This window comes from Mercenaria mercenaria, unplaced genomic scaffold (genome assembly GCF_021730395.1).
Source record: "Mercenaria mercenaria strain notata unplaced genomic scaffold, MADL_Memer_1 contig_3395, whole genome shotgun sequence".
NCBI lineage: Eukaryota > Metazoa > Mollusca > Bivalvia > Venerida > Veneridae > Mercenaria > Mercenaria mercenaria.
In genome coordinates, this window is record NW_026461527.1 from 40,076 (window position 1) to 67,917 (window position 27,842).

At 33.3% G+C, this 27,842-nt stretch overlaps 1 protein-coding gene across 1 annotated transcript in view; it reads left to right on the forward strand.

The window, feature by feature from the left end:
• The window catches only part of LOC128553030 (uncharacterized), a 33,059-nt gene extending 12,559 nt beyond the window's left edge, over window positions 1–20,500 (forward strand). The window contains exons 6-8 of the mRNA XM_053534136.1: window positions 1,659–2,138; window positions 2,633–2,669; window positions 19,406–20,500. Coding sequence (XP_053390111.1) covers window positions 1,659–2,138; window positions 2,633–2,669; window positions 19,406–20,228 — 1,340 coding nt within the window. The 3' untranslated portion in view covers window positions 20,229–20,500. The remainder of the gene's footprint in view (window positions 1–1,658; window positions 2,139–2,632; window positions 2,670–19,405) is intronic.
• The last annotated feature ends 7,342 nt before the right edge of the window (window positions 20,501–27,842 follow it).

A 27,842-nucleotide genomic window follows, 5' to 3' on the forward strand; every position in this document is an offset into this window, starting at 1 on the left:
GTCGTCAGAAATATCCTAGAATTCTAAAGTACAAAATTTTTCGGAAGAACATGTCTTCATGCCCTGTGCTTCGAACTGAACGGTGAATAACAGGTTGCTACGTGCTATTGCTGTTCTCAATCCTACCCGCTTTGAATACTTTGATTATAAAAACTCACACTCCATTATTAAAGATAAAACCCCAGAATGCAAGGAAGTTCGTTAAGAAAGAACAATATTTGCGTGGGTGGGGTTGTTTCGGGAGGCAGGTGTTTTAAACGTTCGAAATAGACATCATTATTTCTATTCTATTGTGTTCCAGTATGTTCCGTTCCGTTTCATTATCTTCTGATTTGTGGTATTGTGATTTGAAAATAATGGCGTGTCCATAAAAAATGCCAAGGATACAACACAATAAACTAGTATAATTTGTATTAGAAATATATCCTTGTCTGGTCAAAGTTCGTGGATACAAGGAACAACCATTTCATATTTGAATAAAATTAGCAAACAACAACAAATGCATACTTACAATTTAATATTTAATCCATATCCTTTTAAAATACCATAAACCTTCCAGAAATACGCAAAACAAAACATGATGTCTGCTAGTTAACCTACTTTCATTTTTATTTGAGTTCGTGGATGACATCATCAGTTTATGTGCTCACGAAATTGTCAAAACCAAAACACAGGCTGTCAAGTTTAAATGTAAACAAAGCAGACGAGTTGATATTTGGGAAATAAAATTGTCTATTCTATTGTATCTAAGGGAATTATGAGTAAGGATTTCTGCATGTTTGGTCTTTATTGATGTTCTTACCTATTTTAAACCTCATATTTATTTAGATTTATTTTGGTAGTTGACACAAGTTTGTGTTTACTTCCGGATTTTCTGATGGCAAATGCGCGCGTACGCCAAAGCTGGAGTGTGACGTCATATGTGATGGGGAATCCACGAACTTTCACTATCCACGAACCTAGGCTAGACAACGATATATCATTTTAACTGTAAAGAAAGGAAAAAAAAAAACCATCTGTTGATGTTGTCTGATACTAAAGCATGTAATTTAAATATCAAAAATGGCAGTTTTCTGTTTTACTCTGTTTTACTACATTGGAAGTAAATGACTTTACTCGTTGCAGCCGTGTTATTAAATTTCTATTGTTATTTGCTAAGAATATGTTAAACAATGAGTCATGCCCTGTCCAACTTGTTCAATTCAAAGATGCGTTATAGAGCTGTTGCCTGGAACGGGCATAAATGATGAAATTGTTTTAACAGCAGACGAGATCCTTGTCAGCACACGTTAATCCACCTGTCAAAAAGAATAGTAGTTTCTTGCTTAAATAAAAAAAAGAATCTTTCAAAACAACCATTCGGACGCATAGATTAAATCAGATTGAGTCATTTAAAAACAGTTCACCATGTACATAATAATGTTTGTATTACTTATGATTTTTCACATGTTTTTGTCAGTATTAATATAATTTGTTAGCAGTTGTTGTATATTTAAAGGCCAATTTCTACAACTATGATGGTGATTATTAATGATGTGTATTAGGTTTAGAATCTTATGATATTCTAGATATAATTTTAGATTGTTTTAAGTTTAAAGTTTGAGAATAACAAACAGGCGCGATTAAGAAATAAATAGTTGATGTTGTTTTTCATTCAGAGTATTCTAAAATATATCGTCAGAACTACACAAGTAAGATGGTTAACAAACAAGTCAAAGCCGAGGCTGAAAATAAGTTTATAGATTATAGTATGGTTGTCATCGTCGGATCAGCCGGAAGTGGGATGACAAGCTTGTCGTTTCAGTTGCTGCCACTATACGATCTCAGCAACGGAGAAGAGAACTTTCTCGTCATAACGGATCCAGGTGAACTGAAGTATGTTAAGTTTTCTTTGCGACCTGTGATAATTATCAAACCGTTGGCTGGTATGGGCTTCGACAAAGTTGAGGCATCTAAGTGGTACATGCAGTTTGACAGATTGTTTGCAGCTGTACAGGAAAAGAAGGTTGCCGTTATTATTACGATGGAAACGGAGGTCTTTCGAATGTGGGAAGCAAACATGCCGACTCATCCTTTGTTAGATCACGTTGTGTACATGGCGGGCACTCGTGCAAAGGAGATGGAGAAACATAAACCAGGTATTCTTACAGACTTTTTTAACTGACGAAGTTAATCTATCTTTCAGTTTTAAAATTCTATTTTCAGTTTCATTTTAGGATAAATGATACGTGAAGTACTATAATTAAGAACTTTGATATTTAACTTTCTAAGAGACATGTATCAGATCTGTGTTATTGTGTATTATATGCAGAAATGCACAATAAAGACGGTCAAAGGAAACGAAGTGGACAAATAAACTTTAATTACAACTTTGCTGGTTTGATATACGTGTTGCTAAACTATTTATTACTTTAACGGACAAATCAGATAATGAAAAATAGGTCATTGAACACATATGTTTGTAATATTTAAATTTAAGTTGAACCTCTTGCACTTTCTATTTATTTTTACAGTTTTATTAAACTTATAGATACAATAGTTCATGCAGTAGAAAATAAATAATGTCTTCCTTGTCAAAGATTAATGCAATTCTAAGAGTTAAATGTTGAATACATATACGTTTGTTTTTCAGACAACGTCCAAAATGGATTACAAACAGATAAAACAAGGTTTAGTAACTTTAATTAAATTTATATTTCATCTCTTAGTTGTCTTAATCAAATTTTCTGTCAATTTTCCGACTCTAAATCTATATTCTGCTCATAGTTAGATAGATAGTTAGATAACTTTTATTCCTCCATTATTGAAGAGCATAACATATTTACAGTATGACAACAACAAACATATAAACAAAGACAAAAATAAACAAAATAATATTAAGCATTTAAACACATACATGTAATAAATGAGTATTCTTAAATAACATGCTATTAAAATGCTTAGATAGCGAGATATCGTACATCAGGAAAAGAGTGTACGCTCAGCAATTACATTTCACTGTTAATGCAAATCTAAAGCTAAATTGGAAGAGAAGTCTTTATTATGAAATAGTGTTATTCATTATTAATGCTTATTACTGTGCGATTTCAATTCATTGATAAATAGAATATCAACAATTTTATAAGCAAAATTAAATTGATGTATCCTGGGTTGCCCCCAATGTATGAAAGAATGTGCCCGGTCTTGCGATTAAAATCGAAAGGAAAAAAAACGAAATGCAAAACTCCGGAACAGAATCCAAATATAGGGACAAAACAGTTGTTTTATTAATCAGACCAAAATATAGATAGTCTAGGAATCGAAAACGAAAGTGCTAGACCACCGGCAATGTGGAGATTGATTCAATAAAAAAGTCTATATTCAATATTCATAATTAAACAGATCCGAATTGTTTCATGGTCACGTGATAAACACATACAGTGTTTAAATAAAAAAGAGGCATATAACAAATTGTAGTCATAGTTTGCGAATGGAGAAACATGTTGTTCTATAATAACTGCACGACATGATAATCATAGATTATACGTTGTTGATATTTTACAAGTTATACAGAACAATACAACCCACTGACAAACTTTTTACAAATATCTTATACATGCATTAAGACTAACCACTAAAGACATTTGCAAACAGTCATAAATAGATAACAATATTGGCCGAGGTATACAACTGATATGTGAATTGAATAAAATGTAAAATGAACCGTATGTACCACATATGCGGAAGTGCCAAGCCGCCAAGAGAGGGTCGCATCAGACCATCTTCATGGCAGCACACTCTGTGTTGCGCAATGAGCAACGCACGAGTGCCCCCTACCCCACGGCGGTGTCCACCGCAGGTGTAGGTTCCCCATGGTTGACAAAAGCAATTAAACAAATGACTTAAATGCAAAATATACATATTTCTTTTTTAAACATTATTGACAAAATGAACATGTAACTTCATAATTCGAACTTGGATAAAATACTAAAACTATATAAAACACGCTATGTACTAATGTACATTTTATAGTAAATATAAGTAAAGTTTCATTTTAATTTTATACCCCGAACATTGGTGCCGTCCGTACCATGGTGGCATAGTTCTGCCACGAGATAACTAGGTAGCTATCGCGATAATAATGTAAACTTTCCTAGAAATGTGTGTTTTATTTTTTCTGAAAAATATTCCGCAATAAATAACATTTTGTGAAAATATTTTAGCGCAAAATTTCGCGTTACACTGAATGTCAGATAACTCCCCATTTCAATATTTTCCATGTCTCCGACGGTTTTCTTTAATATGAAGACTTTTGTAAGAATATTTAATGAATTATAAAGACAAAAATAGTGTAAGGACACCATCGGAAACTCTTTTTAACCCTCAGGAAGCTTAATTTGCCAAATTTGTCATGTAAAATAACACGAAAATAGACAAAATTAGCTGTCGCAAATGTGGGTGTTACTAAAATCATATGATAGAGACGAAGTTAAAACATGAATCAAGAACTATAATTGATATTAATCTTTTCTAAAATGATTGCTTTTTTCGACAAATCATTACACGCGCGTATAATTGATCCGAGGTGCCGGAATAATTTGATTTTCGAATGTCGCAAAATCGGTAGTCAGGTACGTTAAAAGACTTTTTATTGTATACATTGTGACTAAATACTCGCTAAATAATTTTAAAATTGTGCATAAAAAGTCTTTAGGTATGCAAATTTATCTTAGAAAGACATTTACTATTCCCCGTGATTAAATAAAAGTAATAGATTTTCGGATTTCCAAAAGTTGTTAGTGTTACGATAAAAAAGGTCAGGTACGTTAAAGATTTCAGTGAATAATTTATTTATACTGTAACCATTGTTCAAATGATTTGAATTTCTTTGTATAAAAACTTAATAGGACCAACGGATAAGCATTTAATAAATCGTTTTATGTTGTAAAATCTAGTTGTATGACTCAAAGAAGGAACGTTAAAGTCAGGTACGTGTACAGCATCGTTCTAAAACGGGAATTAAGCCAAAATACTTGCATCTTTCCGGTAAAAATGGTACATTCTCGTATTAATTGTAAATAACATCCACCGGAAACGCGTGGTTTCAAAGAGTTTCAGTGCGGTAGACATTCAAATTGAAGGAAGTTTAGAGTGAATTTTGAATGGAGGTTAATGAAGGTAAGAAATACTTCTTTATATATGAATATTGTTTTGAAAGAAAATATAAACATCATTTAGTTAATTCATCATGAAATTTAAACCCTACAATTTCCGGATTTTATTAATAAAGACTGTAAATATTTTTTAACGTACCTGACCCATTCGTTAAAGTACCTGACATATATTTTCAGGCGCTTGGCGATGGGCAAGACTAGAGCCGAGTACCAAAAGGAGTATTGAGAAAGGAAGAAGCTTCAAGATAAAGATTTTCTGAAGAGAGAAAGGCAACAAACTAAGCAGTATAAATTACCTATAAACGCTCTAGATAAACATAAACAAAATGAACTTAGAAAGAAAAACAGGCTATGGAAAAGACAAAGTGGAGAAAGAAAAAAGAATAAAATACAACAAGAGAAAGATCGAGAACGAGAGGAAAATACCCAAAATTGTGAGACACAAACAAAGAGCCATGAAGAGCATTATTCTGAATGGACGACAAGAAACAAAAGTAGTCAATCAATGATAGTAAAAATGAGTTTTGAGCCCAGGAAACGATCACAGAAACCCATTTTTACTATCATTGATTGACTACTTTTGTTTCTTGTTGTCCGTTCAGAATAATGCTCCGAGGGATCTACTTCCCAGATTTTATTAACTTCACAACAGCGGGTGTTAAGTGCTGTGTGGCGGCCATAAAAAATCGCCCTGATTTCATCTCAGTGTTGTTATATTTTCTGGTCCTTCGGGATCATTGATTTCATTTTACTTAGGTTTGAAGATTGAATACTGCTTAAGCCGGTGCTGGGGGGCGTGGGCAGTGTTGCATTTTCCATTACTGCTCATGAACAGATTCAATCAAACCGAGTCTGCAATTTTCACTTTTTGCCTGTTCTCGGTGCTTCCGAGGGATCTACTTTCCAGATTTTATTTACCCCAAGAAAGGTACCAACAAAGATAAAAAGGAAGTTTATAATGGCTAATGCTATGATTGCTGAAGTACAATCACAGAAGAAGAATAAAACCCAAAAGAAAAGAAGAGTTGTTGCTAATATAGTCAGTGGAAACATTAGAAAGTACAGATGTCTTGACTTGATGAGCAAAGAAACAGGCATAGCACAAAGTGTATAGAAAAAATCAAAATCTAAACGATTAATTGCTGTCGATGAGAAGAAAGGTTCTAGAAAGAGAAAGGATAAAGAAACGCGTAACTAGCTTCATGGAACGAGATGATATAAGTGTAAATATGCCTGGGAAATGCGTTTGTTTATTTTAGTAACAATTTAAGTAACTGTTAGATGTGTTTAACAATTTGAAGTTTTTATTAAGAAACATAGATAAATATGTCAAGTACGTTAACATAAATACTTTAGTCATTACAAGAAGTTTTCAGGTAGTGAACAGTAAATTTACCCGTGTTTTGACAAGCATTTGTAAATTATTACAAAAATGCTTAATCAAAATTGTTCCTTTTGAATTTATATGTTACTTTCTGGCCAAAACTACATTAAGGTCAGGTACGTTAAAATATCATTGTAATTTGTGTTAATGCGAGATTTGAAAGTTGTTAATATGTTGTTTTTAGCCTACATTTAATTCGACATCAATGAAGATGATTTTTCTAGTCACTTTGCTGCATATTTTTACAATTTAGGTATTTTGTTTTTGTATGACCTTACGTCAGGTACGTTAACAATAACAGTCTTTATAAAGCGATTTAAAAATTGTTCATAAATATGTTAAGATATTAACATATATGTGTTTTTAAATGATCAATGTTTAATCTTCGTTTTTAAATAAAGAAGCCAGAAAACTAACTATCAAAACAGCAGTTAAATGAATTAAACAATTGCTTTTTACAATTTTTCAATGTAAATCCTTATTAACATAAGTTAACATGAAAACCAAATGAACAAATTATGAAACATACAAAATGTTTGATGTCTTTTTCTCAGGGTATATTAAAACAAAATAAAAAAAAAACACCAATTGACTCATTTGCAAAATTGTACTGCTATTGACAAAGATAAAACTTTTGTTAACGTACCTGACATTAGAAATAGAGTATATCATTTCTGATGAAAATATCATTAACTGTGTTGGTCCGTAGGTGACCCCGTTCTTTTTTTATGTTGTGTTATATGTTTATGAATAAAAAAATAAAACAAAGCATGATATATTTTGCACTTTATTATTACGATTTTTTCTGTATGAATATGTTCAGTTATCTGAGATTCAATGGTTAATGCTCAAAACTGCTACGAGATGCTTGGTAACTATCACGATAATATTCTAAACTTTGCAGGAAAGTTCTGCAATTTTCTGAAAATATTATCGCAATAATTTAAATTACTGTAAAATCATTAAATTTCGTGGGCATGAAATTTCGTGGTTTTGGTAAAAACGGCGATTTCGTGGGGATATGAATTCGTGAATTTCAACTTTTGAACATAAAATGAATGGGAATTTTACTTGTTCGTTGGGATTAAATTTCGTGGATTTAGTCAACCACGAAATCCACCAAAATTACTCCTCCACGAATATTAATGATTTCACAGTAACAGGTATTGGCGCCATACTACAGTATCTACTGCATGACGGTGGTAAACTCAGTGTTAAATTACAGGGGTTCAACAGTGTTCCATTGATGCAGTAGGATGCTATTTATAGATATCAAAATGGCAGCTCTAGGCAATAAATGCAAAACATAACGAGATAATATGGTCAAAATTTTTCAGGAAACTTTTCAGAAAGGTTAGAAATAGATCTATCAAGGTTTCTTTTTCTAGCTTATAAATGACAGTTGAGAGCACTTACGCAAAAAGTATCAAGATAACAATGTAAATTATCGCAATAATATTTGCAGAAAACTTTCGACTTTTGAGATACTCTTTTCAGAAAACTTCGCTTTAAAATTTCTAAATTATCACGATAGCTACCTAGCTATCTCGTGGCAGAAATATGTCACCATACATCCGACGTTCTATGGATCGTTTGGTCTGTTGGTCAGTTGTAAGAACTTTGTGGTGCGAGCCACTCCTACGCATGTGAAGAGATTCAAATGAAATTTCATCCACATAATAACAATAAAGAGCGGATGTACCTGGCTTATTTTCACGGTTGTTCGAAGTCCACGATTTAAGGTTGAAACTCATTAGAATTAGTCAGAATGTTTGTCTTGATGATATCTAGGTCAAGTTCGAATCTGGGTTATGTGGGGTCAAGAACTAGGTCACCCGTTCAATCTGTTCCAATTTACACCTGTCCGCGTTCCAGCCTGCCCCGACGACGGGGCAAGTTGGAACATCACACCTGGAATACTTTGGACTAGTGTATTTTGATAAATACTCATTCAATATACGAAGTGAGCCAATATTCTTAAAGATATTGCATTGCATTGCTGAAATATTTATAACTGATTTGCCGAATGTGTTAGAAATACACAGAGCGGTTCGATAAATATTTTTTGTTCCGACTTGCCCCGGTCTCCCCTACTACAGATATTTGTTCTCTTTGACTTAAAAGCTGTTAACCCTGGTATTATACTCTACGGGAATAAACTCTTTCTGCATCCTTAAATAGATTAAAATGAAACTTAACACACAACAATACTGTGAAGAATAAATACGCGCGACATAATATTTTCAGATTGGGTAAAAAGGTATTATCTTATTTGGGTTAAGCAAGATATGTACAAAATTGGCACATGAAAGTTTGTGACTCGACTACATACACATGTCTTAAGTTGCGTGACAATTTTTAACTCGACTATTCAAAGATTAGGTAGAGCTATTGGACTCATCTACGCGTCGGCGTCGGCGTCCCGATTCGGTTAAGTTTTTGTATGTAAGCTGGTGTCTCAGTAGCCACAAATGAAAATGGATTGAAACTTCACACACTTATTCACTGTGATAAACTGACTTACATTGCAAAGTTTTCACAACTCTATTGTGCATTTTTCACACATTATGCCCCTTTTTCGACTTAGAAATTTCTGGTAAAGGTTTTGTATGTAAGCTGGTATTTCAGTACCCACTAATGAGAATGGATTGAAACTTCACACACTTGTTCACGGTGATGATCTGACATGCAGTGCACAGGTTGCATAACTTTACTTTGCATTTTACAAAATCATGCCCCTTTTTCGACTTAGCAGTTTTTGTTTATGTTTTTATATGTAAGCTGGTATCTCAGTACCCACTAAAGGGAATGGATTGAAACTTCACACACTTGCTCACTGCAATAATATGACATGCACTGCACAGGTTCCATAACTCTACTTTGCATTTTTACAAAATTATGCTCCTTTTTCGATTAAGCAGTTATTGGTTAAGTTTTTAGTATTTAAGCTGGTATCTCAGTATCCACTAATGGGAATGGATTGAAACTGTCCATTGTCATGAGCTAATATGCATTTTACAGATTTCATAACCCTATTTGGCAATTTTACAAAATGATGCTCCTTTTTCGACTTTAATATTTATTTATTTGACAAGGTTGTTGAACAGTCGAGCGTTGCTGTACTCCGACAGCTCTTGTTTATTTTTGCTGAACGCTGGTCGGGACCATATACCCTCATGTCTTCTAAATTTTTGGAGTCAATTTTTTTACACATTTTAGGGATTCCAATAAAACTTCATACACACCATCTCCATGAACATTTAGCCAAGGCACTGCAAAATATAACGGAGACAATTTGTGTACCTTCAAACGTCAGAACATTGTCTTGCTGTCAAAAATGTAATGTCTTAAAACAATGAACAAAACTCGTGCAGGTTGCAAAACTCCAAGTCATTTCCTACATAGCAAACCATGCAAATATAGAATACAGCCAGTTAAGCATAGCACTCCAGATGGATAACTATACCGAGCAGTGGTGGCCTAACAGATAAGCCACCTGCCCCGCAGTCTGGAGGTCGAAGGTCCGAACCGTCAGAGGCGGGTGTTGTTACTGAAGAGAGACCGGTGGTGAGCCGCCAGCTTCTTGAATAATGGCTGCCGATTGCCTAGCTGCCTGGTGCTTAGCGTTAAAAATAGGAATTGGGAAGTAATGCTGTTTAATGTTTTTAAGTATCTCGTTACATAATATGGCTGACCTTTTCAGTAGGAATGACACACTTCTACTTTTATACTTCGTAAATTGTACATATACATTGCTCCCGAATACCTCAATAATGCTGACACTTTCTAATATATTTTGTAATCCTAAGGTTAATTGACATTGTAAATTTCAAAGTACTCAAATTGTAAAGTAAATGCAGACTTATTTGAAGTTTTGTAGGTGGAAGTTATTTATGAAAAAAGACATATGTAGTAAAAAAAGTCAATAATGCCTTATTAACGCTGTAATATATGATAAACAGTGACAGAAATTAATAAATTATAAATTGTACTGAATAGCAATGATGTTTGATTATTAAAATTTATTAATAATGTAACATTGAATCAGCACTGTTACGTCTTGTAAATGATTTACTGGATGCTATGGAGAAGAAAGAAGTTACGGCGCTAATTGCCATCGATCTCAGTGCCGCTTTTGATACTGTAGATCATGACATTCTTGTTGATGTGTTAAACAAGCAGTATGGCGTTCGTGGAACAGCACTGAGCTGGGTTGATTCCTATCTGCGCCCCAGAAGTTGTCGTATAAGTGTCAATTCAGCCATGTCATTTCCACGCCAGTTAAATTGTAGCGTTCCACAAGGGAGCTGCTTAGGACCGTGGCTATATTTGACATATGCGGGGACACTGTTTGATGTTATTCCGCCGTCGATTTCAGTTTACGGCTTTGCGGATGACCACACTGCTAATAAACGCTTTAAACCATCATCTCCAACAGTAGAATCCCAGGCAATACGAGAACTTGAACAATGTGCTAAAACAATCAACAACTGGATGAATGAAAATAAGCTTAAAATGAACACTTCCAAAACCGAGTTCATCATGTTTGGTAGTAGGCAACAGCTCTCTAAGTGTTCAACTGACAAAGTATGTATTGTAGGTGATGAAGTGAAATCAGTGAGCTTTATTCGATATCTAGGTGCATTCCTGGATGAAAACTTGAATCTAAAAGAGCATGTAAAACGGAAGTGTAGAACAGCAATGTTCAACTACTTCAGAATAAAATGTATCCGGAAATATCTTACCAAAGAGGCTACCGAAACCCTTGTCCTGTCATTGGTGATATCCCATTTAGATTATTGTAATGTCATTCTGTATGGTATTGCTCAAAGCGAAGTAAACAAAATGCAACGAATTCAGAACATGTGTGCAAAACTTGTCCTAAATCGAAGAAAATATGACAGTTCCAAGCAAGCGCTGTATGACCTTCACTGGCTAACAATCAAAGCCAGAATCACATTCAAAATGTTCACCTACATGTATAATTGTTCAGTTGGAAACTCTCCAGAATATCTTTCTGAACTTCTCATAAAACAAACACAGACAAGAAACTTGCGTTACTGGGTGTTTTGTTGTTCCTTTCAACAAGCGCAAAACGTTCAGCGACAGAAGTTTTGGTACTGTTGGACCTAAACTCTGGAATGAATTGCCTCTCGAAATAAGGAACTCAGACACAATAGATGTTTTCAAAAAGAAGTTGAAAGCTCATTATTTTGGAAATTACTTTGCACTCTTTTAGAGACTGTGACTGTAATTTTTAAGAAATTGAAGTAACGTGAACTGGATGATTTTATTGTGTAAATACATTCGAATATGAACTATATTATAACAAATACATGTACAAAATACAGTTGTTTGTAATAACTTCTGGACATGTCGCAATAACCCACTTATTCTTACTTAATAACAAACAGCTGTCTTACTGTATCTTAATATTCTAATATTTTATTAATCTTATCTGATGTCTGATCTTTTTTAATGCTTACTAAATAATTTATTCACAATGGTATTTATGCTCATTTATGTTATATGTCATTAAATATCTTACTTTTTGTCGTATTTTTATGTATTTGTAAAACGCCATTGAATATGTTTTGCGTAAAAATAGGCGTTTAATCAAATAAAACAGTTTCAGTTTCAGTTTCAGTTTTCAATGCTGTTTTGCACCCCAAAAGAAAAAGCTTTGGGGATTTAGGAAGTGGGGTGGGGAGGAGCACTTAGAGATGCATCGTCCGTCCTTATGAATTTGTGTCATGCATATCTCAAGAAATATTTGAACTAGGATCATCAAACACCGGACTATCATTCAACATTATATGTTGTGCACCTAGTATTTAAACGGGGATTTTACACAGTCAGACCAAAGTAATGGCCCTTGACATAGTCATAAATATGGATAAATATGGATAAAAATGGTCTTAAAGTTTGTGTGGCATGTATCTCGAAACGTATTTGACTATGATTTTGAAATATTATAGGAATATCATTCAGCACCTAGGGTTTTGTTTGAGATTTACTTAGCTAACAAGAATTACGGGCCTTGACTTAGTCCAAAATACCCATAAAAATGAGTGTTGTTATAACTTATTTAACCTAATAGGTAACATAAACATAATAGGAATATTATTCAGCACGTGAAGTTGTGCAACTAGGGTTTAGTTTTGGATTTATGTCGATCGATTCGTTGTTATGGCCCTTGATATTGTTAACATATACATAAAGGGCATATAAGTTTGTATTGCATATATCTCAAACAGTGTTTGATTTAGAGTTGTAAAACATTAGAAGATTGTTATCTAGCGTGTGAAGTTGTGCACTTGTTTTTTTTTTTTTTTTTTGTTAGAGATTTAACTCAGCAAGGCCTGAGTTATGCTTGACTTAGTGAAATATACACATAAAGTGTTTCTGTTGTATATGTTTTAAAAATATTTGACCTAGAATAATGAAACCATGTAAGAATATAAATCAGCTTATTACATACTCGTTTCTATCCCCCGTTAAGTTACACTGGTACCGGAAACGTCAATATTTTCCATACACTGACGCCTGAATTTCATGTCGGGTGCGTGACGTAATTCAGTGTGTGTTGTTGCACTATTTTTCTATTTAGTTAAATATTGTCAATCCTATTCAGGCTATTGAATATATTTATGATATTTACATAATATTTATACGTGTAGATATGTTTGTAATAAAAAGGTTATTATTCCTTCTCTTGAGAAGGAATATTATAGTTCAATAAGTCACACCTGACTGAGCTTCTGATACCGAAAGCTGTTGTCATTACAAGCTGGCCAATAAAACTCCGTGACCTTAGAAATAACCTCTGACGTTAGACTATTCTTTCCTAATTGAGGCGACTGTTCCGTGGATTACATATTACTAAATCCGAGGATGTTATTTCCTCCATTCTTGAGGAACATTACATACATTCAGTCGACCAGATAGACATATATCAGCAAATTTAAATGTAAACAACTAAATATTATCGTTACCTTGAAATGCATAGTTAATATATGAAAACAAACCCCATTGCGACCCTCTAGTTATTGATTAACCGGGTCAATGTCTTATTGCCGTATTTACTCTACTGAAAGTGGTAACAGATTTAATTTGTTGTTGGATTTAACAATTTATGTTAAATAACTAGCGTAAATACTTACTTTAAATTTTTTGGCAGTATAAAACAGACGTTGCAACCAAACTTTTACAAGATGATCATTTTATATTTATATAGATATGCCCTAGAAGGAACTTTTGGTATGCTTTAACTTGTTATCTTTGCATCGGGAAATATGCACTCGTTCTTCAGCGAAAGAGTATTGCGCTCCTAAAGTCGCGCAATAATTCCGCTGAAGAACTCGTGCATATTTCCCGATACAAAGGTAATAACCTATAAATATGAATTCGTGCATCTGAGTTTAGGTTTGGAATATACTCTGCAAAACCAGATAAAACATAAGCTGATTGTTATATAGCAAGTTGTGCACTTGGTGTCTGTTTTGGATTTCTCTCAATCAGACCAGACAAATGATCTTTGTCTAAGTGAAGAATATACATAAAGTGCTTAAAAGTTTCTGTTGCATATATTCATATAGACTCATGGAACACTGTACAGTGACAGAAAGTGTGGGATCTTGTGTCATATGAATACACATCTTGTGTCTTCTTAATTTTATTTCTACATATGTAAGAATAAATTTAATATTACGTTTTATCCTTATCCCTCGCTGTATAAGGTGCAGATAGAATTTTCGTGTCGACTGTCAACAAATATAAATTCATTCTGAACATAAGGTAAAGGATAGTTATTGTTCAAGTGTAAACAACTACATCGTCAACTGATGTGGTACTTATTATGATTAACTTGCGAGGTAAATAATTCCTGTGCCTAGCTCAGTAGGGAGAGACCTGGAACACTGGTTATGTTAAATGAATGCATTTCTTTTTTCTATAGAAATAGCTATGAAACCGTTTAGATTTAGTCAGAAAATTACAATATGTTGGAATTGTATTTGCGAAGAATTGATGAAACAAAATCTTTTTTGATCATATCTATGTATCACAAACTGACATACGGGCATCAATGTATCTGTAGTTTAAATACAGGTATTGTATCATCTTTTTTGTAAATTATTGAGTTATTGAGGTAAATGTCAGATTTTACGCATAAAATACCTCTCATGTTTTTCTGTATTTCAGAACTTTTATTTCCATGTAAATTTTGTTAAATTCGGTTCAGTAATAAGAAGGTTGATATTTTAAAAACTTCAGTAATTTATGTTTTTATCCCCAAAACCAATATAACGGGCCTTAAATTGTCCAATTCCAATCCGCGCCAAAGTAGTCAGATTTCCCGGCTATATCGTAATTCCCGTGGAAATGCAAATAGTCGGAGTACACGCCTTTGTCGTGAGTCCCATGAAATTTAGTATTTGGCCGGACATAACCCTACAAATAGACTGGACTAGACTAGGTATGCCTAGTGCACACCATTTTCGACATTAGACGTATTTACGTCACATTGATTTTTCTTGGTAGAAAATTTATGCTCGATCCAGGTAAGAAATTTATTTGTTAGATTTTTGTATAATTTTTGAATTACGATTTTTATTTAGTAAATTTTGTTAATTCTACAGAATTTTGTAACGTTTACTTTTCGGCATTATATTTTGGCTAGTTTCGGTATATCAGGATAATTCATTAAAATTTTCAGGCTTTTGTAAATTATTTCAAAAGAGGAATCTAAAATGTTTCGTTTATATAAGCTGTAAGATTTGTACTGAAATTTGTGTAACATTATAATTGTAAAGTACTCTTTGTCATAAACATATATCAAACGTTTCATTGTTTACTATGGAACGCCGGTACTGCATTGCATTGTAATGTATAAATTTATGTGGCAAGTCTAGTACCGTGCATTTGAGATTTATTGTAATTTGAAATTATTGTGTTCCAGTCTGTAGCATATCTAAACAGTGTCCGTTTTGTTGAATAGAAATTGACATTATATTGATACCAGCTATTGTAAAACGTTTAATTTGCATTGAATTTTGTTTTTGTAAATAATAGCTGCAGTTTATCATTTCCTTATCTATAATTTTTCATCATAAACTTTTCATATCTTTCATATCTTTTTCATACTTTAACTTTAGACTTTTAAGTAATTAGTTTTAAGAAGTAATGGAAGTAATAAGTAACGTATTGTAATCACGTGACGTATGAACTTAGTAGCACATATATTTTGTATAAGTAGCACGTATTATTTATGGGAGCCTACTGAGGTATGGTGTACCCAAAGGAGCAGTTTTATGCCCTTACTTATTTGTTTTGCTATGGTGCTTACCATATGTTATATATTTTAGCTTTTTCCACCAGACGACTTTTACCTGGTGATGATGTCACGACCCGGAAGTACAATCCCCGCGGTTAACTTGTCTTCACTCTCCTGGACATGATTTTCCCAGCGCAGAGCTTTCGTCCCATGGTTGTGCCATAACCGCAAAGACGATGACTTTTGCAACAACTGAAACAGCTCAGGGATGCAAACACCTACCATCATAGGGAGACAAAACGGAATCAACGTTTTCACGGTTTAGAGGGACTTTACTTGAAGATATGTTGTTGCGCCCCCCCCCCCCCCATGAGTGGTGGGGGCATATAGATTTGGTCTTGTCCGTGCATCCGTGCGTCCGTCCGACTGTCCGTGCGTCCGTGCCCGCGAAATGATGGTTAAGTGACTGCATAACGCCCCCTATTTTCAGAGTTATGGCCCCTGAAATAGTCAAAAATGCACGTTTTTTTACCTTGTGACACACCTAGCTCAAAAAGTATTTAATACAGATTCATGAAACCTTGCTTGAGTCTTAATCATGATATGAACTTGCGCAACTCCTATTTTACATGTGGGTCCGCACCCTTTTTTCAGAGTTATGGCCCCTGAAATAGTCAAAAATGCACATTTTCACATTGTGACATTCCTAGCTCAAAAAGTATTTGATACAAATTCATGAAACCTTGCATGAGTCTTAATCATGATATGAACTTGCGCACCTCCTATTTTTCATCTGGCTCCACCTCCTATTTTTAGGGTTATGGCCCCTGAAATAGTAAAAAATGTACATTTTCACCTTGTGACGCACCTAGCTCAAAAAGTATTTAATATAAATGGTTGAAAACTTGCATAAGTCTTTATCATGATATAAACCTGCACACGTCTAATTTTTTAGCTGGCTCCATCCCCTGTTTTTAAAGTTATGGCCCATGAAATAGTAAAAAATGCACTTATTCACCTAATTATGTGCCTGGCTTAAAAAGTATTAGAATTAAATTTAGGAAACCTCGCTGGAGTCTTTATCTTGATGTGACCTTGCACACTTGGCATTCTTTTTGAAAATCTTAGCCTTTATTTCAGAGTTATGGCCCTTGAAATAGGCAGAATAGTGGATTTTGTTTGTGATGCTCATAGCTAAAAATGTATAGGGCCTAGAATAATGAATCTTTTTCATAAAATGTTTGTTGATGCTATACCCATTAAGACTGTAGCATTTGAATTATTGCCCCTTATTTGTGACAAATGTACCAGTGGGGGGGGGGGGGGGGGCACACCCTGTGTCCTATAGACACATTCTAGTTTATTTTTGTGCTACTTAAAGTTCAAAGTTAACGGAAACAACTGTGTCACGTCACGTTAAAACGAAACTTTTAGTGTTTAGACTTTATTTCTGTTCTGTTAAAATGAGATACTAAGCTCAGATATTTTTTGGTTCATTCTTTCTTACAATAAGATTTCTTTCACTTTTCGTTTATTCATTGTACATAATCATTTTCTGTAAATAAATTTGTAAATATTGTAATGGGTGTTGATTTGTTCTGGTAGTTACTGTCCCCGATACGTCCATCCTGTCACACTGTGTTATATATTATATGTCTCTCAACTCAGCTAATTTTGTGTAAAAATAACCTTTTAATAATACTTTCAAAACTGCACTGTCCTCATGCATCATTATTGTAATTACATGCAATATGGAAAAAAGAAACTTACATGAAATATTGCATAATAAACAAAATGATTATTAACCCTAACCCTGCTAAATTTCTTTAATGAACTTGTCCATTTTTCAATTTGGACAGTAACATTAACTATAAAAAGGGGTGCTTTCCAAATAGGTACTGACTGAATGGTCGCAAAGACAGAATCAGTCATGTCCAGCATGATAAGGGTTAAGAAAATCTGTAATTGGGAAATCCAGGTCAGTTAAATCATTTAATTTCGTTGGCATGAAAATTCAAGGTTTAACCAAAACGGCGATTTCGCAAGGAATATAAATACGAGGATTTCAACTTCAGAAGATAAAATGAATAGGATTAGGATTAATTTCGTAGATTGATACAAATCTGAATTCCACAAAAACGTGTCAGTCACAAAATTTAATAGTAATGGCTTGACATCATAAAGTGTAGAAGCTGTGTTTGCTTAAGGGGTATTGCGATCATGGTATCTCATATGTGCCATTAGATATTTTACCTGCAGCAGTATAGAGATTTTATACACATGATATATATAATGACCAACAAAATTATATCTAAAAGCATAACAATTATCTGTCATTGCACGTGTAAAGGTATACAAAATAAGCTGGATGACATATATATCAAAATTCTTAGTGAATGAACTTTCATAAAGCGTTAAACAGTACCTTGACCAAACGTTAGCAGTTTACTAAAAATCATGTTAAACTCAAAAAATAAATACTTATTTATTCTAGTAACTTATATCCTTCCGGAGTGGTATGACTCATAGAGAATAACAGGCTACTGTCTTTTGATATCAATGTTATCAGGTCGAGGCTGATATGGGCTGGAAGGGGTGAGAGAACCGATCTCTTAATTCGTAAAAAATGTCTTCTGAAGCAAAAAATTAAATTTATATTTTACGGATTTGAAAATCCATCCGCCCCTGAAACTTCTGAACGAAACAATACGGCAGCCATATTGAATTCAACTCAGACAATGTTTTTGACTTTCTGATATTCTTGTAAAAAATAACAATGAAATAAACTCTTACCTGCGTAGAATTCAAAAATCATCCTCTTGAATAAACCAGAACATGCTTTATTTCCATAGATCTATCATGAAATATTTGACTCAGACAACTACATGTCCAAAGCGCTGAAAATTTCACTTCCAGTTCCAGACTTTATAGTTTTTAAAATCACTAAATGCACACTGATCCAAGAATTATAATTGACTGATTCAAGAATAATAATTAACACAAATACTTTTGCTAATACATGATAAAATGTGCATGCTTTAAATAAGGCATAAATCAAGAATAAGTATATCATACACTGTCAAGTGTATTGTAAACCTTTCCGAGAATCGATCCATGTAAACACTGTGATGTCATGATGAACGTTTCACAATGACGTCATTCAGTGCTATTGTCTGTGTGATAAAATTAGAGACAACCATATTCAAGGAAATTTGTTGAGATTACAGAATCTATTTAGAAAAAAAGTTGTGCAACATCGAAACTGGACTCTGTAATAAAATTCAATCTGGAAGGAAACTGATGTAAAAACTAGTCCGTCAATATGGGAGGAGCTTAATTTTGATATCAGGTCAATGGCCTGATAGCAAAATAAAATATCAGGCAAGTGATATCAGGCACTTTGCATAGTAGTTGCATGACTCAGTAAAATAAACAGTACATTTTGTATTGATACTGTTCAAACTGACGACAATATAAATTAGAATTTCATTTACAAATTCATAAGTTTCGGTAATGAATGAGATTAGGTAGGAATTGATGGAGCTTTAATGAGCTAATTAGAATGATGTTAATTATGTAATTATTTAATTTCAGTCATTGTGATGAAATACCGAACAATGCATCGAGGGAAGTGATAAGGTATGTCAAGTCTGTTCGAGATTATGATATCGAACCAGAAGGAAATTGTTATATTACAGGTTGTTGTGTGTTACCTACAGGGCATATTTTATTGACTGATATTTTACATAATAAACTAATAAAAATGGATAGATATTATAGTGATTTCAATACCTGTGATCTGCCGGGTATTCCTTTTGGTGTGTGTTATATTGATATTAATATGGCTGTAGTAGCACTGATGGGTCGGAAACTGCAATTTGTAGACATATCAGAGGGGTTGACCCTGACCAAATCAGTGAATACAGATCATGAATGTTTGGATGTGACCTGTCATGGTAACAAGCTGTATGTTATAGACAATGATTCCGTTTCTGTCTACACAACAGATGGTGAATATCAAAACGTTCTTTATACAGCAAATGATAATGAGGATGGTTATGGTCATGAATTCAAATATATTGCAACAAGTAATGACGGTGGTATGTTATATATCACAGACGGGAACATTGGTTTCTTTACTATTGACAGTTCAGGAAATCACTTATACACATTAACTGATCTGCCAGATCATATAGAAATGAGAGGTGTATGTGTGGATGATCAAGGTCATGTTTACGTTATTGATGTCGTTAAAGAGGGCTCTGTAATAGTACAAGTAAGCGCAGACGGCAGGCAGAATCTCGGAACAGTATTTGAACTTGATAATTATTGTAGGTCGGTACAGTTTGATAGGATGAAGTGTGCCTTGTTAGTAGTAGGAAAGTCAAACAAGTTAAGAGTTTTAACACTGCGTTAATAAAACATTTCTACATTGAAACATGTTTGAAATCTCTCAATTTGATTACGGCTGAAACAACATTTAGTTTTTTTCTGATGTTGAATGAAAGTTCTCAATAGAATTGTATTTCATGTATTTTGATCAATTCTAAATTACAAATATGACATGTGTATTTATGTATGTGGCTCAGTAGTGACTGCAACATGTTTGCAAATATGAATGTAAGTGTTATTAATGCTATCACATATAATTAAGCATACATTCACTACACCATTAAATGATTATCTACCCATTATTTTCCAACAAGTCATCTGATTAAATGGGGTAAAGGCAAGTGGTACCGCTGTCAGCGGTTTTGGGTTCGAGCCCAGATGAAGGACATATAATAGTCTTCAAACATGACTAGCTCAAAAACGAGGTCAATCAACTGACACACGTCAGTTACGTGGGTGCATAACTAAATTATATGTAAGAAAAAGCTATACAATTTTCATTTTTATTTTATTTTAATGCTTGGCATGAACATTTCCATCATGACTGGTAATTGATTAAGATAAAATGTTAAATATTAAATTTGATTTGCTCCGACGTCGGTCGCAAAAAGTTCAACGTTATGTTAAATTTTCGCCAGTCAAATACAATATAGTACACACTGATGTATTAAACTTAATATTAATCAGTCTATCTTTTCGTTTAAGCCATGTCACGTGCACCGACAACGGTTACACGAGCACAGCTCCTGAGTCTGTATAGTTTACTACTGCAACCAGCACTTCCTGTGCCACGTATTACACGCGTGTGTTTTCATCTGAATCCTTCGGACTAAAGATGATTGAAACATTAGAAAAACAGTCATCTTGATTCCTGAAATTATAAATCAAAAGCACAAACAACAGGGAGTGGTGGGTTGGGAAATTAATTTTTTAAGGATAAATGTTAAATAATATGTCCTCTACCTTCTCTCTGAGTTCCACAAACGTAAAAGGCCCGAGAATGGAAGAGTTCCTGCTTATATAGTGCGCTAAAATTAGCTCACAGACTCAAAGACAACTGACTTGCTAGTGGTACTAGCGGTTTTGGGTTCGAGCCCAGATGAAGGACATAAGATAGTCTTCAAATATGACTAGCTCAAAAACGATGTCAATCAACTGACACACGTCAGTTACGTGGGTGCATAACTAAATTATATGTAAGAAAAAGCTCTACAATTTTCATTTTTTATTTTATTTTAATGCTTGGCATGAAAATTTCCATCATGACTGGTAATTGATTAAGATAAAATATTAAATATTAAATTTGATTTGCTCCGACGTCGGTCGCAAAAAGTTCAACTTTATGTTAAATTTTCGCCAAATAGTTTCTCTAAAGATGAGAGGACCTTCCGCCAAGCGGTTTAACATAACGGATGACAACCCATTATATCTGGATATTTTATGAAATGGTCACCATGCTTGATAGCATAGGTACTAATAGCACTGTTTATTCGTTTCCTTGCTCTTTCAGCTTGATGTACCTCAACGTAACTCCATGTACGCCGAGGAAGGATCTGGGACCATATAATTTTGGTTTCAGGCATTTTTAAATGCAGTTTGCTCAAAATGTACCTTAGCTGGCCAATTATCGCGGCTGATGTCATACTGCCAATGTCATTGCCTCCACAATGTACAATTAAGTAGTCAAGTGTTTCATTAAACTCTAATATGTAACCTACTGACTGTTCTAGATGATGGATTCTCATTCCGCCCATGAAATCCCACAATAACTTCACCCCTATAGATTTGTAAAGTCCTAGATTTATACCGTCAGGCCTGTAACATAACCTCTGATATGCACCACGTACAAGATGAACCCAATATCCATACATTAAATGGACTTGAAAATTAAGAGATAAATGGCCTCCAATGTGACTGATTAGAACGTCTTACATGAAACGTATTTCGTTTTTTAGGATATGTATGCATATTGGAAATATGGAGTTCACTTAATTAAGTACAAGTATTATGAATTTCCCATCAAAAGTGAAATGTTAAGAAGTCAAATCAGTATATATTATAGACAAGAAAAATACGTAATTTTGAAACTGCACATAACAAAATGTATTGATATCCGGGGTCAATCTCCCTATTCGTAGGTAATATTTACAACTAAATGGATTGCCGGTCTGAAAAATGTTTATATAAATGTAACATATATCATTATATATTTACCTTATGATTCCAATAGGAAAATATATTTATCATGTAATTTATCAGTATATATGTTATTTATATTTACTGGACACTCTCATCTTATACTTCATTATATTATGCATTACAAATCTTCTATGATCACATATTAATGATCTATGAACACCCACTTCAAATTGTATAGGAATCCGACAGCGGTCTTCCTATACATGGTAGCATGTTACTAATTACTAGCCAAAAGCGGATCGCCGGCCCAAAATTAAAGTAAGAATCATTATATATTTATGCATATGCAACTCATTATCATTATATACGGCATTTGGCAGATCCTTTACATTCATTATAATTTTGAAATAGTGTAACAGCTACCAAGTGGTTTCAAATTATGACACGGCATCCGGCACCTAGACCTAGATCGATCCCATTTTTTTTACTCAGTTTAAAACTTCATAGTATGACGTAGCATAAATCTGAGTACGCAAACTTCGAATTATTAAACGAAATATGCATCATTTACTTTCATAATTAATATTAAAAGTGAAAGAAGTAAAACAATTAAACAACAATTAACGAGAATTCAATAACAATGAACAACGATATGTACATTTTGTAAGGGTTTGATAAAGTAAAAACCAGCTTTTTTAAATTAGAGGACAAGTTTGTTATTTTTTTTTTTTAAATCTCGAAACTAATGATAGTGACCCGTCGACGGAGTCGGAATATGAGCCGGCGTCGGATTCCTAGAATATCAATGGCGAATATATGACTTGTATGCGTTTGATCTCCATCTGCCTGCACTTTTTATAGTATCTACAAGACAGCCATCCCGATACATCCCAGAAGCACAACCAATCCTAAATGAATGTGATTTTATGTTCTTGTTGTTTAACCCAATGAACTAGAGGGCTTTTTTTAAGAACAGCATTAAACTGAAAGGAAGTCAAGGCGGTTTCGTCAAAATGCCAGAACAATGCCAGAACTAGCTTCATCGCGCGAAGATTGAACCTGAGATAAAGGACCCGACTCCAGTTTGATCAGTCTTCGAAGAATTAAAGTACAATCGTATCTTACTTGAGCCTATAGTCTGGTGGTTTTAGCCCCTGAAAAAAGTTTATGAGGGCCGGAATGTTAATGCTCGGAGACAAAGACTTTATTAAAGTTTAAACATCTCTGGTTCATCTGGATGCTGTCTCCAAAAAATATATGACCATTTTATGCAAATTATAGAGGTCAAAAGATCATGCGTTAAAACTGATATTTTCACATAATTTTCGGAACTGATGCGATGATTCAAGAATATTTTCACATTATACAGGATTTGATTTAGAATTTCAGGTTTAAATAAACCATACACTTGTATCCAATTAATAAATTATGACTCGCACTCGAAAACGCATTGTATGCTCATATATAAAGGTTAACGGTCATAGGGTATATATACAGAACAAAATAGCTAACCACATTTGCTAATTTTCCAATATCTTTGCAAATTCTGTAAATACAATTTTGAAATTTAGCATACTTTTAGAACAAAGTGTTGTTAATAAAAATATAAAATTTCAAAAATATTAAATGATGCCAACATGTAATTTTATTCAATTTAATAACTCACCTCATTTGTAAAAAAGTCACAAAAACACATAAAAGCTGTGTTTTAGTAAACAAGTGAATACCATTTGTAAGATACTAATATTTTTTTCTAGCGAATGGTAAAATATGACACGAATGATGATTGCTGCTTTTAGAAAAAGCAAGTTAACGAAGTTATTTCATTATCTTCCCAAAATACGTTTTCGTTTTTAGTATGTGCATGCACATTATAAACATTTTTGTTTATATTTTGTGACCTGTCAAAACTTGGTTGAAATCATGAAATGAATGAATATTATATTTGAACTCGTGTTTTGGTTTTGTTAAAATTTCGGTATTTTATCAATAACATATTGTTCTGAGTGTACACTGCATTTCAAGAAGTATTTCATGTTATTTTTTGAAGATATTGGCAAACAAATATGGGGTAGGTGGGGGGTGGAACTGAGCTATTTTGTTCAATATGTATTAGTTATATACAACTTTAGAAAAGCTTTTATTTTACAGATTAAAAACGTCCCAATAAATCTTTATGTAATATTTGCATACATATTATCATCAAATATTGTTGAAGTTCACCTTCTGGCAGGACATGTTGTAAAGTTTTAAATGTTTCTTTTCGTTTATTAGCTCGACTTTTCGGAGTAAAAGTAGAGCTATTGCACTCGCCCTAGCGTCGGAGTCTGCGTCGCCTTTGGTTAAAGTTTTTGATAAAGTCAAATATCTCTGTTACTATCAAAGCTATTGACTTGACTTTGAAACTTAAAATATTTATTTACTATCAAAGTTTACACCAGGAGAAACAATCCCCATAAGTGTGATTGAATTTTAATGGAGTTATGCCCTCTTTTGACTAAGAATTTTGTTAAAGTTTTTTATAAAGTCAAATATCTCTGTTACTATCAAAGCTATTGACTTGAAACTTTAAATAGTTATTTACTATCAAAATCTACACCAAGAGAAACAAACTTCCTAACTCTTGTTTGAATTTTTATAGAGTTATGCCCCTTGTTAATTTAGATTTTTTGGTTAAAGTTTTATAAAGCTTTTACTGGCCAAGCTCTAATTCAGAGTCAAGCAATGAGAAAAGTCGAGCGCGCTAGACAGCTCTGACTTGTTTTAATTCGGTGTGAGACTACTTAACCAAATATTTCTGATTTCTTGTTAAGGTAATTTCCTTTATCAGTTTGATCATACAGATGCTTCTCAGTTTAAATGTCACAAATAGATGTCAAAGGTCGCAGTAAGTGCTATGAAATATAAATAAATAGCAAATTGCCTACTGAAAAAGATAAATAACCTTGCATATAAAAGGGTATTATTTATCAACTTCAACAATGCTTACTTTTATTGATAAACCATTCAACCACTTTAATATTTGAAAGAACAGAAGAAAAAAAATGCCAATAAATTATTCTTTTCTCTTTTCAGAAGAGTAAGATATATTATTTCATTCTATGAATAAGAATCGTCATGTATCCGAAACAAGGCTTTAACACAAATAAACGCATATTCTTTAGAAAGAGTCAGGATAAAGACTTGTTAAGTTATGTAAGCTATATTAACTTGAAACCTTTACCCCGCAGAATAGAAACGATTTCAATGTACAATTTGTTGTCTTACCTTCTATTGCATTTAACGGAAGATATTTCTTAAAGTGGCACGTACAAAAACGTTCACTGTAAAGAGCTTTGTTGGCTTTGTTGGCTTAAGGTGATGTCACTTTTTGAATTTCCGGCGAATAACAAAAAACCAAAGAATATTCAGTTCTTTCCAAAAACTGTTATATTATGATTCAACCAAATAGTTTCCATTGTCTACCAGAAAGGAACAATTCTTATAACAAAAAGGATATAAACTGGTATAGACAGTTTCTGCACATTGTACCTCCTCTCATTATGTGAAATCAAATGTCAACTTGATACTTTGAACAATTTTTCACTTATGTTCAGGACAAGCATAATTTAATATATGCTTTTTAAGAATGTGGTTTGTTAGTGTACAATTACTTAAATTGTTCTCTTAAGAAACAACCCCTTATATCATTTCTTGGAAAAAATTTTAATATGTATTAAAAGGGGGTAATTTAAAAGTGACAAACTATGGACCTATAAGAGTTATGTTTTCTTTTCCAGTAAATGTATCTATCCCTGTATGCAGTTTATACAAACTTCTTTTCTCATTTGTAATGTTCAAGACAAATAAATTTGATAAAGGGAGATAATTGGAAAAAGAAAGCACTGCGTAGAGATGACAACACTTCCTCTCAACGTACCTTGTCATAATGTGAAAAAGTTCCAAAAAATCCCTTTGATAATTTTGAAGTTGTCCTAACACAAACATTAATTAAAGGAAGGTTATTATGAAGAAAGCAATGTTAAGTTATGGTTCTTGTACACACAAGACCGTCTCTTAATGTCCTCTAATTTTGTATGCAGATTGAATAAAGTCTCTTCAGCACTTTTAGAGTTATAGCCTGAACAACTCAATTAGATAAAATAAGTCGAAAATGTTCTTGTACACATCAATTTCCCTTAATGTCACATATTTTTTGTCTTTGTATGCAGTTCCCTTCGCACGTTTACACAAAATTCCACTAAAGATGATCAAAGTAGATGATTAGTAAAATCAAACAATATATTGTTACCAATGTCATCCGTCTAAAGGCATTTTTCACAAACCGCATGCTAATACAACATTTTCTTTTCAAAGTAGCTGTGGGAGCATAAGTGTATAAATGATAGGTATATGTATTATATAGTTCATGATGAGGTATGTACTGTATGGCCATACGTATATAAAATATAACTATATATACGATATAATCATGAAAAGGTATGTACTTTAAAATTGTCTGGAAATCTATAATTGCTGAATGCTTTCAAATGTTAATATCTGCATTTTAAAGAACGAATGTGATTTTATTTTTATATTGGTAAGAAATAACAAATGAAAATGTATCATATTTAAAGACAGTAATTAATAAACAAATGAAATGCAAGATATTAATATGGTACTAATGAATAAAACAACAGTGAAAGTTAATACCAGTGTCTACACTGCATATTAACGTATTGTATTGCAATCATAACAACGCTGTGTTATATATATACAATAAAGTTGTGACTTGCGTCTGTGTTCATATTCTGGAAATGTAATATTGTTAATAGTTTTATGTATATATCTATCACAAGTAATTGTTATTTCATTTTTGAATTAGTTCTAAAACTGATGAAAAACACATTTATTATACTATATGTTATAAAAGGGAAGTAATATCATCTACAAACAAAAAGACAACTTAATTTGGGTGCATGTGACCTTGACCTTTGCTGATGTCATATTGTTTATAATGATGAATATTTAAGTGGCGTCGGTGGAATACACCAACAAAAATTGAAAGCCAATATATGTATTATGTAAGGATGATGTCGGCTGTATGTGGGAGTCGCTAAAACATGTACATGTACTTGTAAACTCATGATTACAGAAACAATATTCAGTATGGTCAAATAATTCGTTTATATGAAGCTGGCAGAATAGCAGCATAGGGCAATGAGTTCATATAAACTTTCGGAGCTATTTAACTGCGTTCCGATAATGAAACCTCATCTAAGTTATCGGTATATAACACAACATTTACTTGTTTTGATCTAAAAGTTTAAAAAAGGTAACGTTTCTTGTTTAAAGTGGGTAGTGGACGAAAGTCCCCACCTGTATTGGATGGAACGACTTATTTCCAGTGGATCCCACGGCAGGTGTGATATTTACTTTCCCAGCCTCCCGTCTAGGCCGATAGTGCTGGAAACAGTACCAGTACTGAAAACAAGTCGGGATATCAGCCGCGAACTTGAAT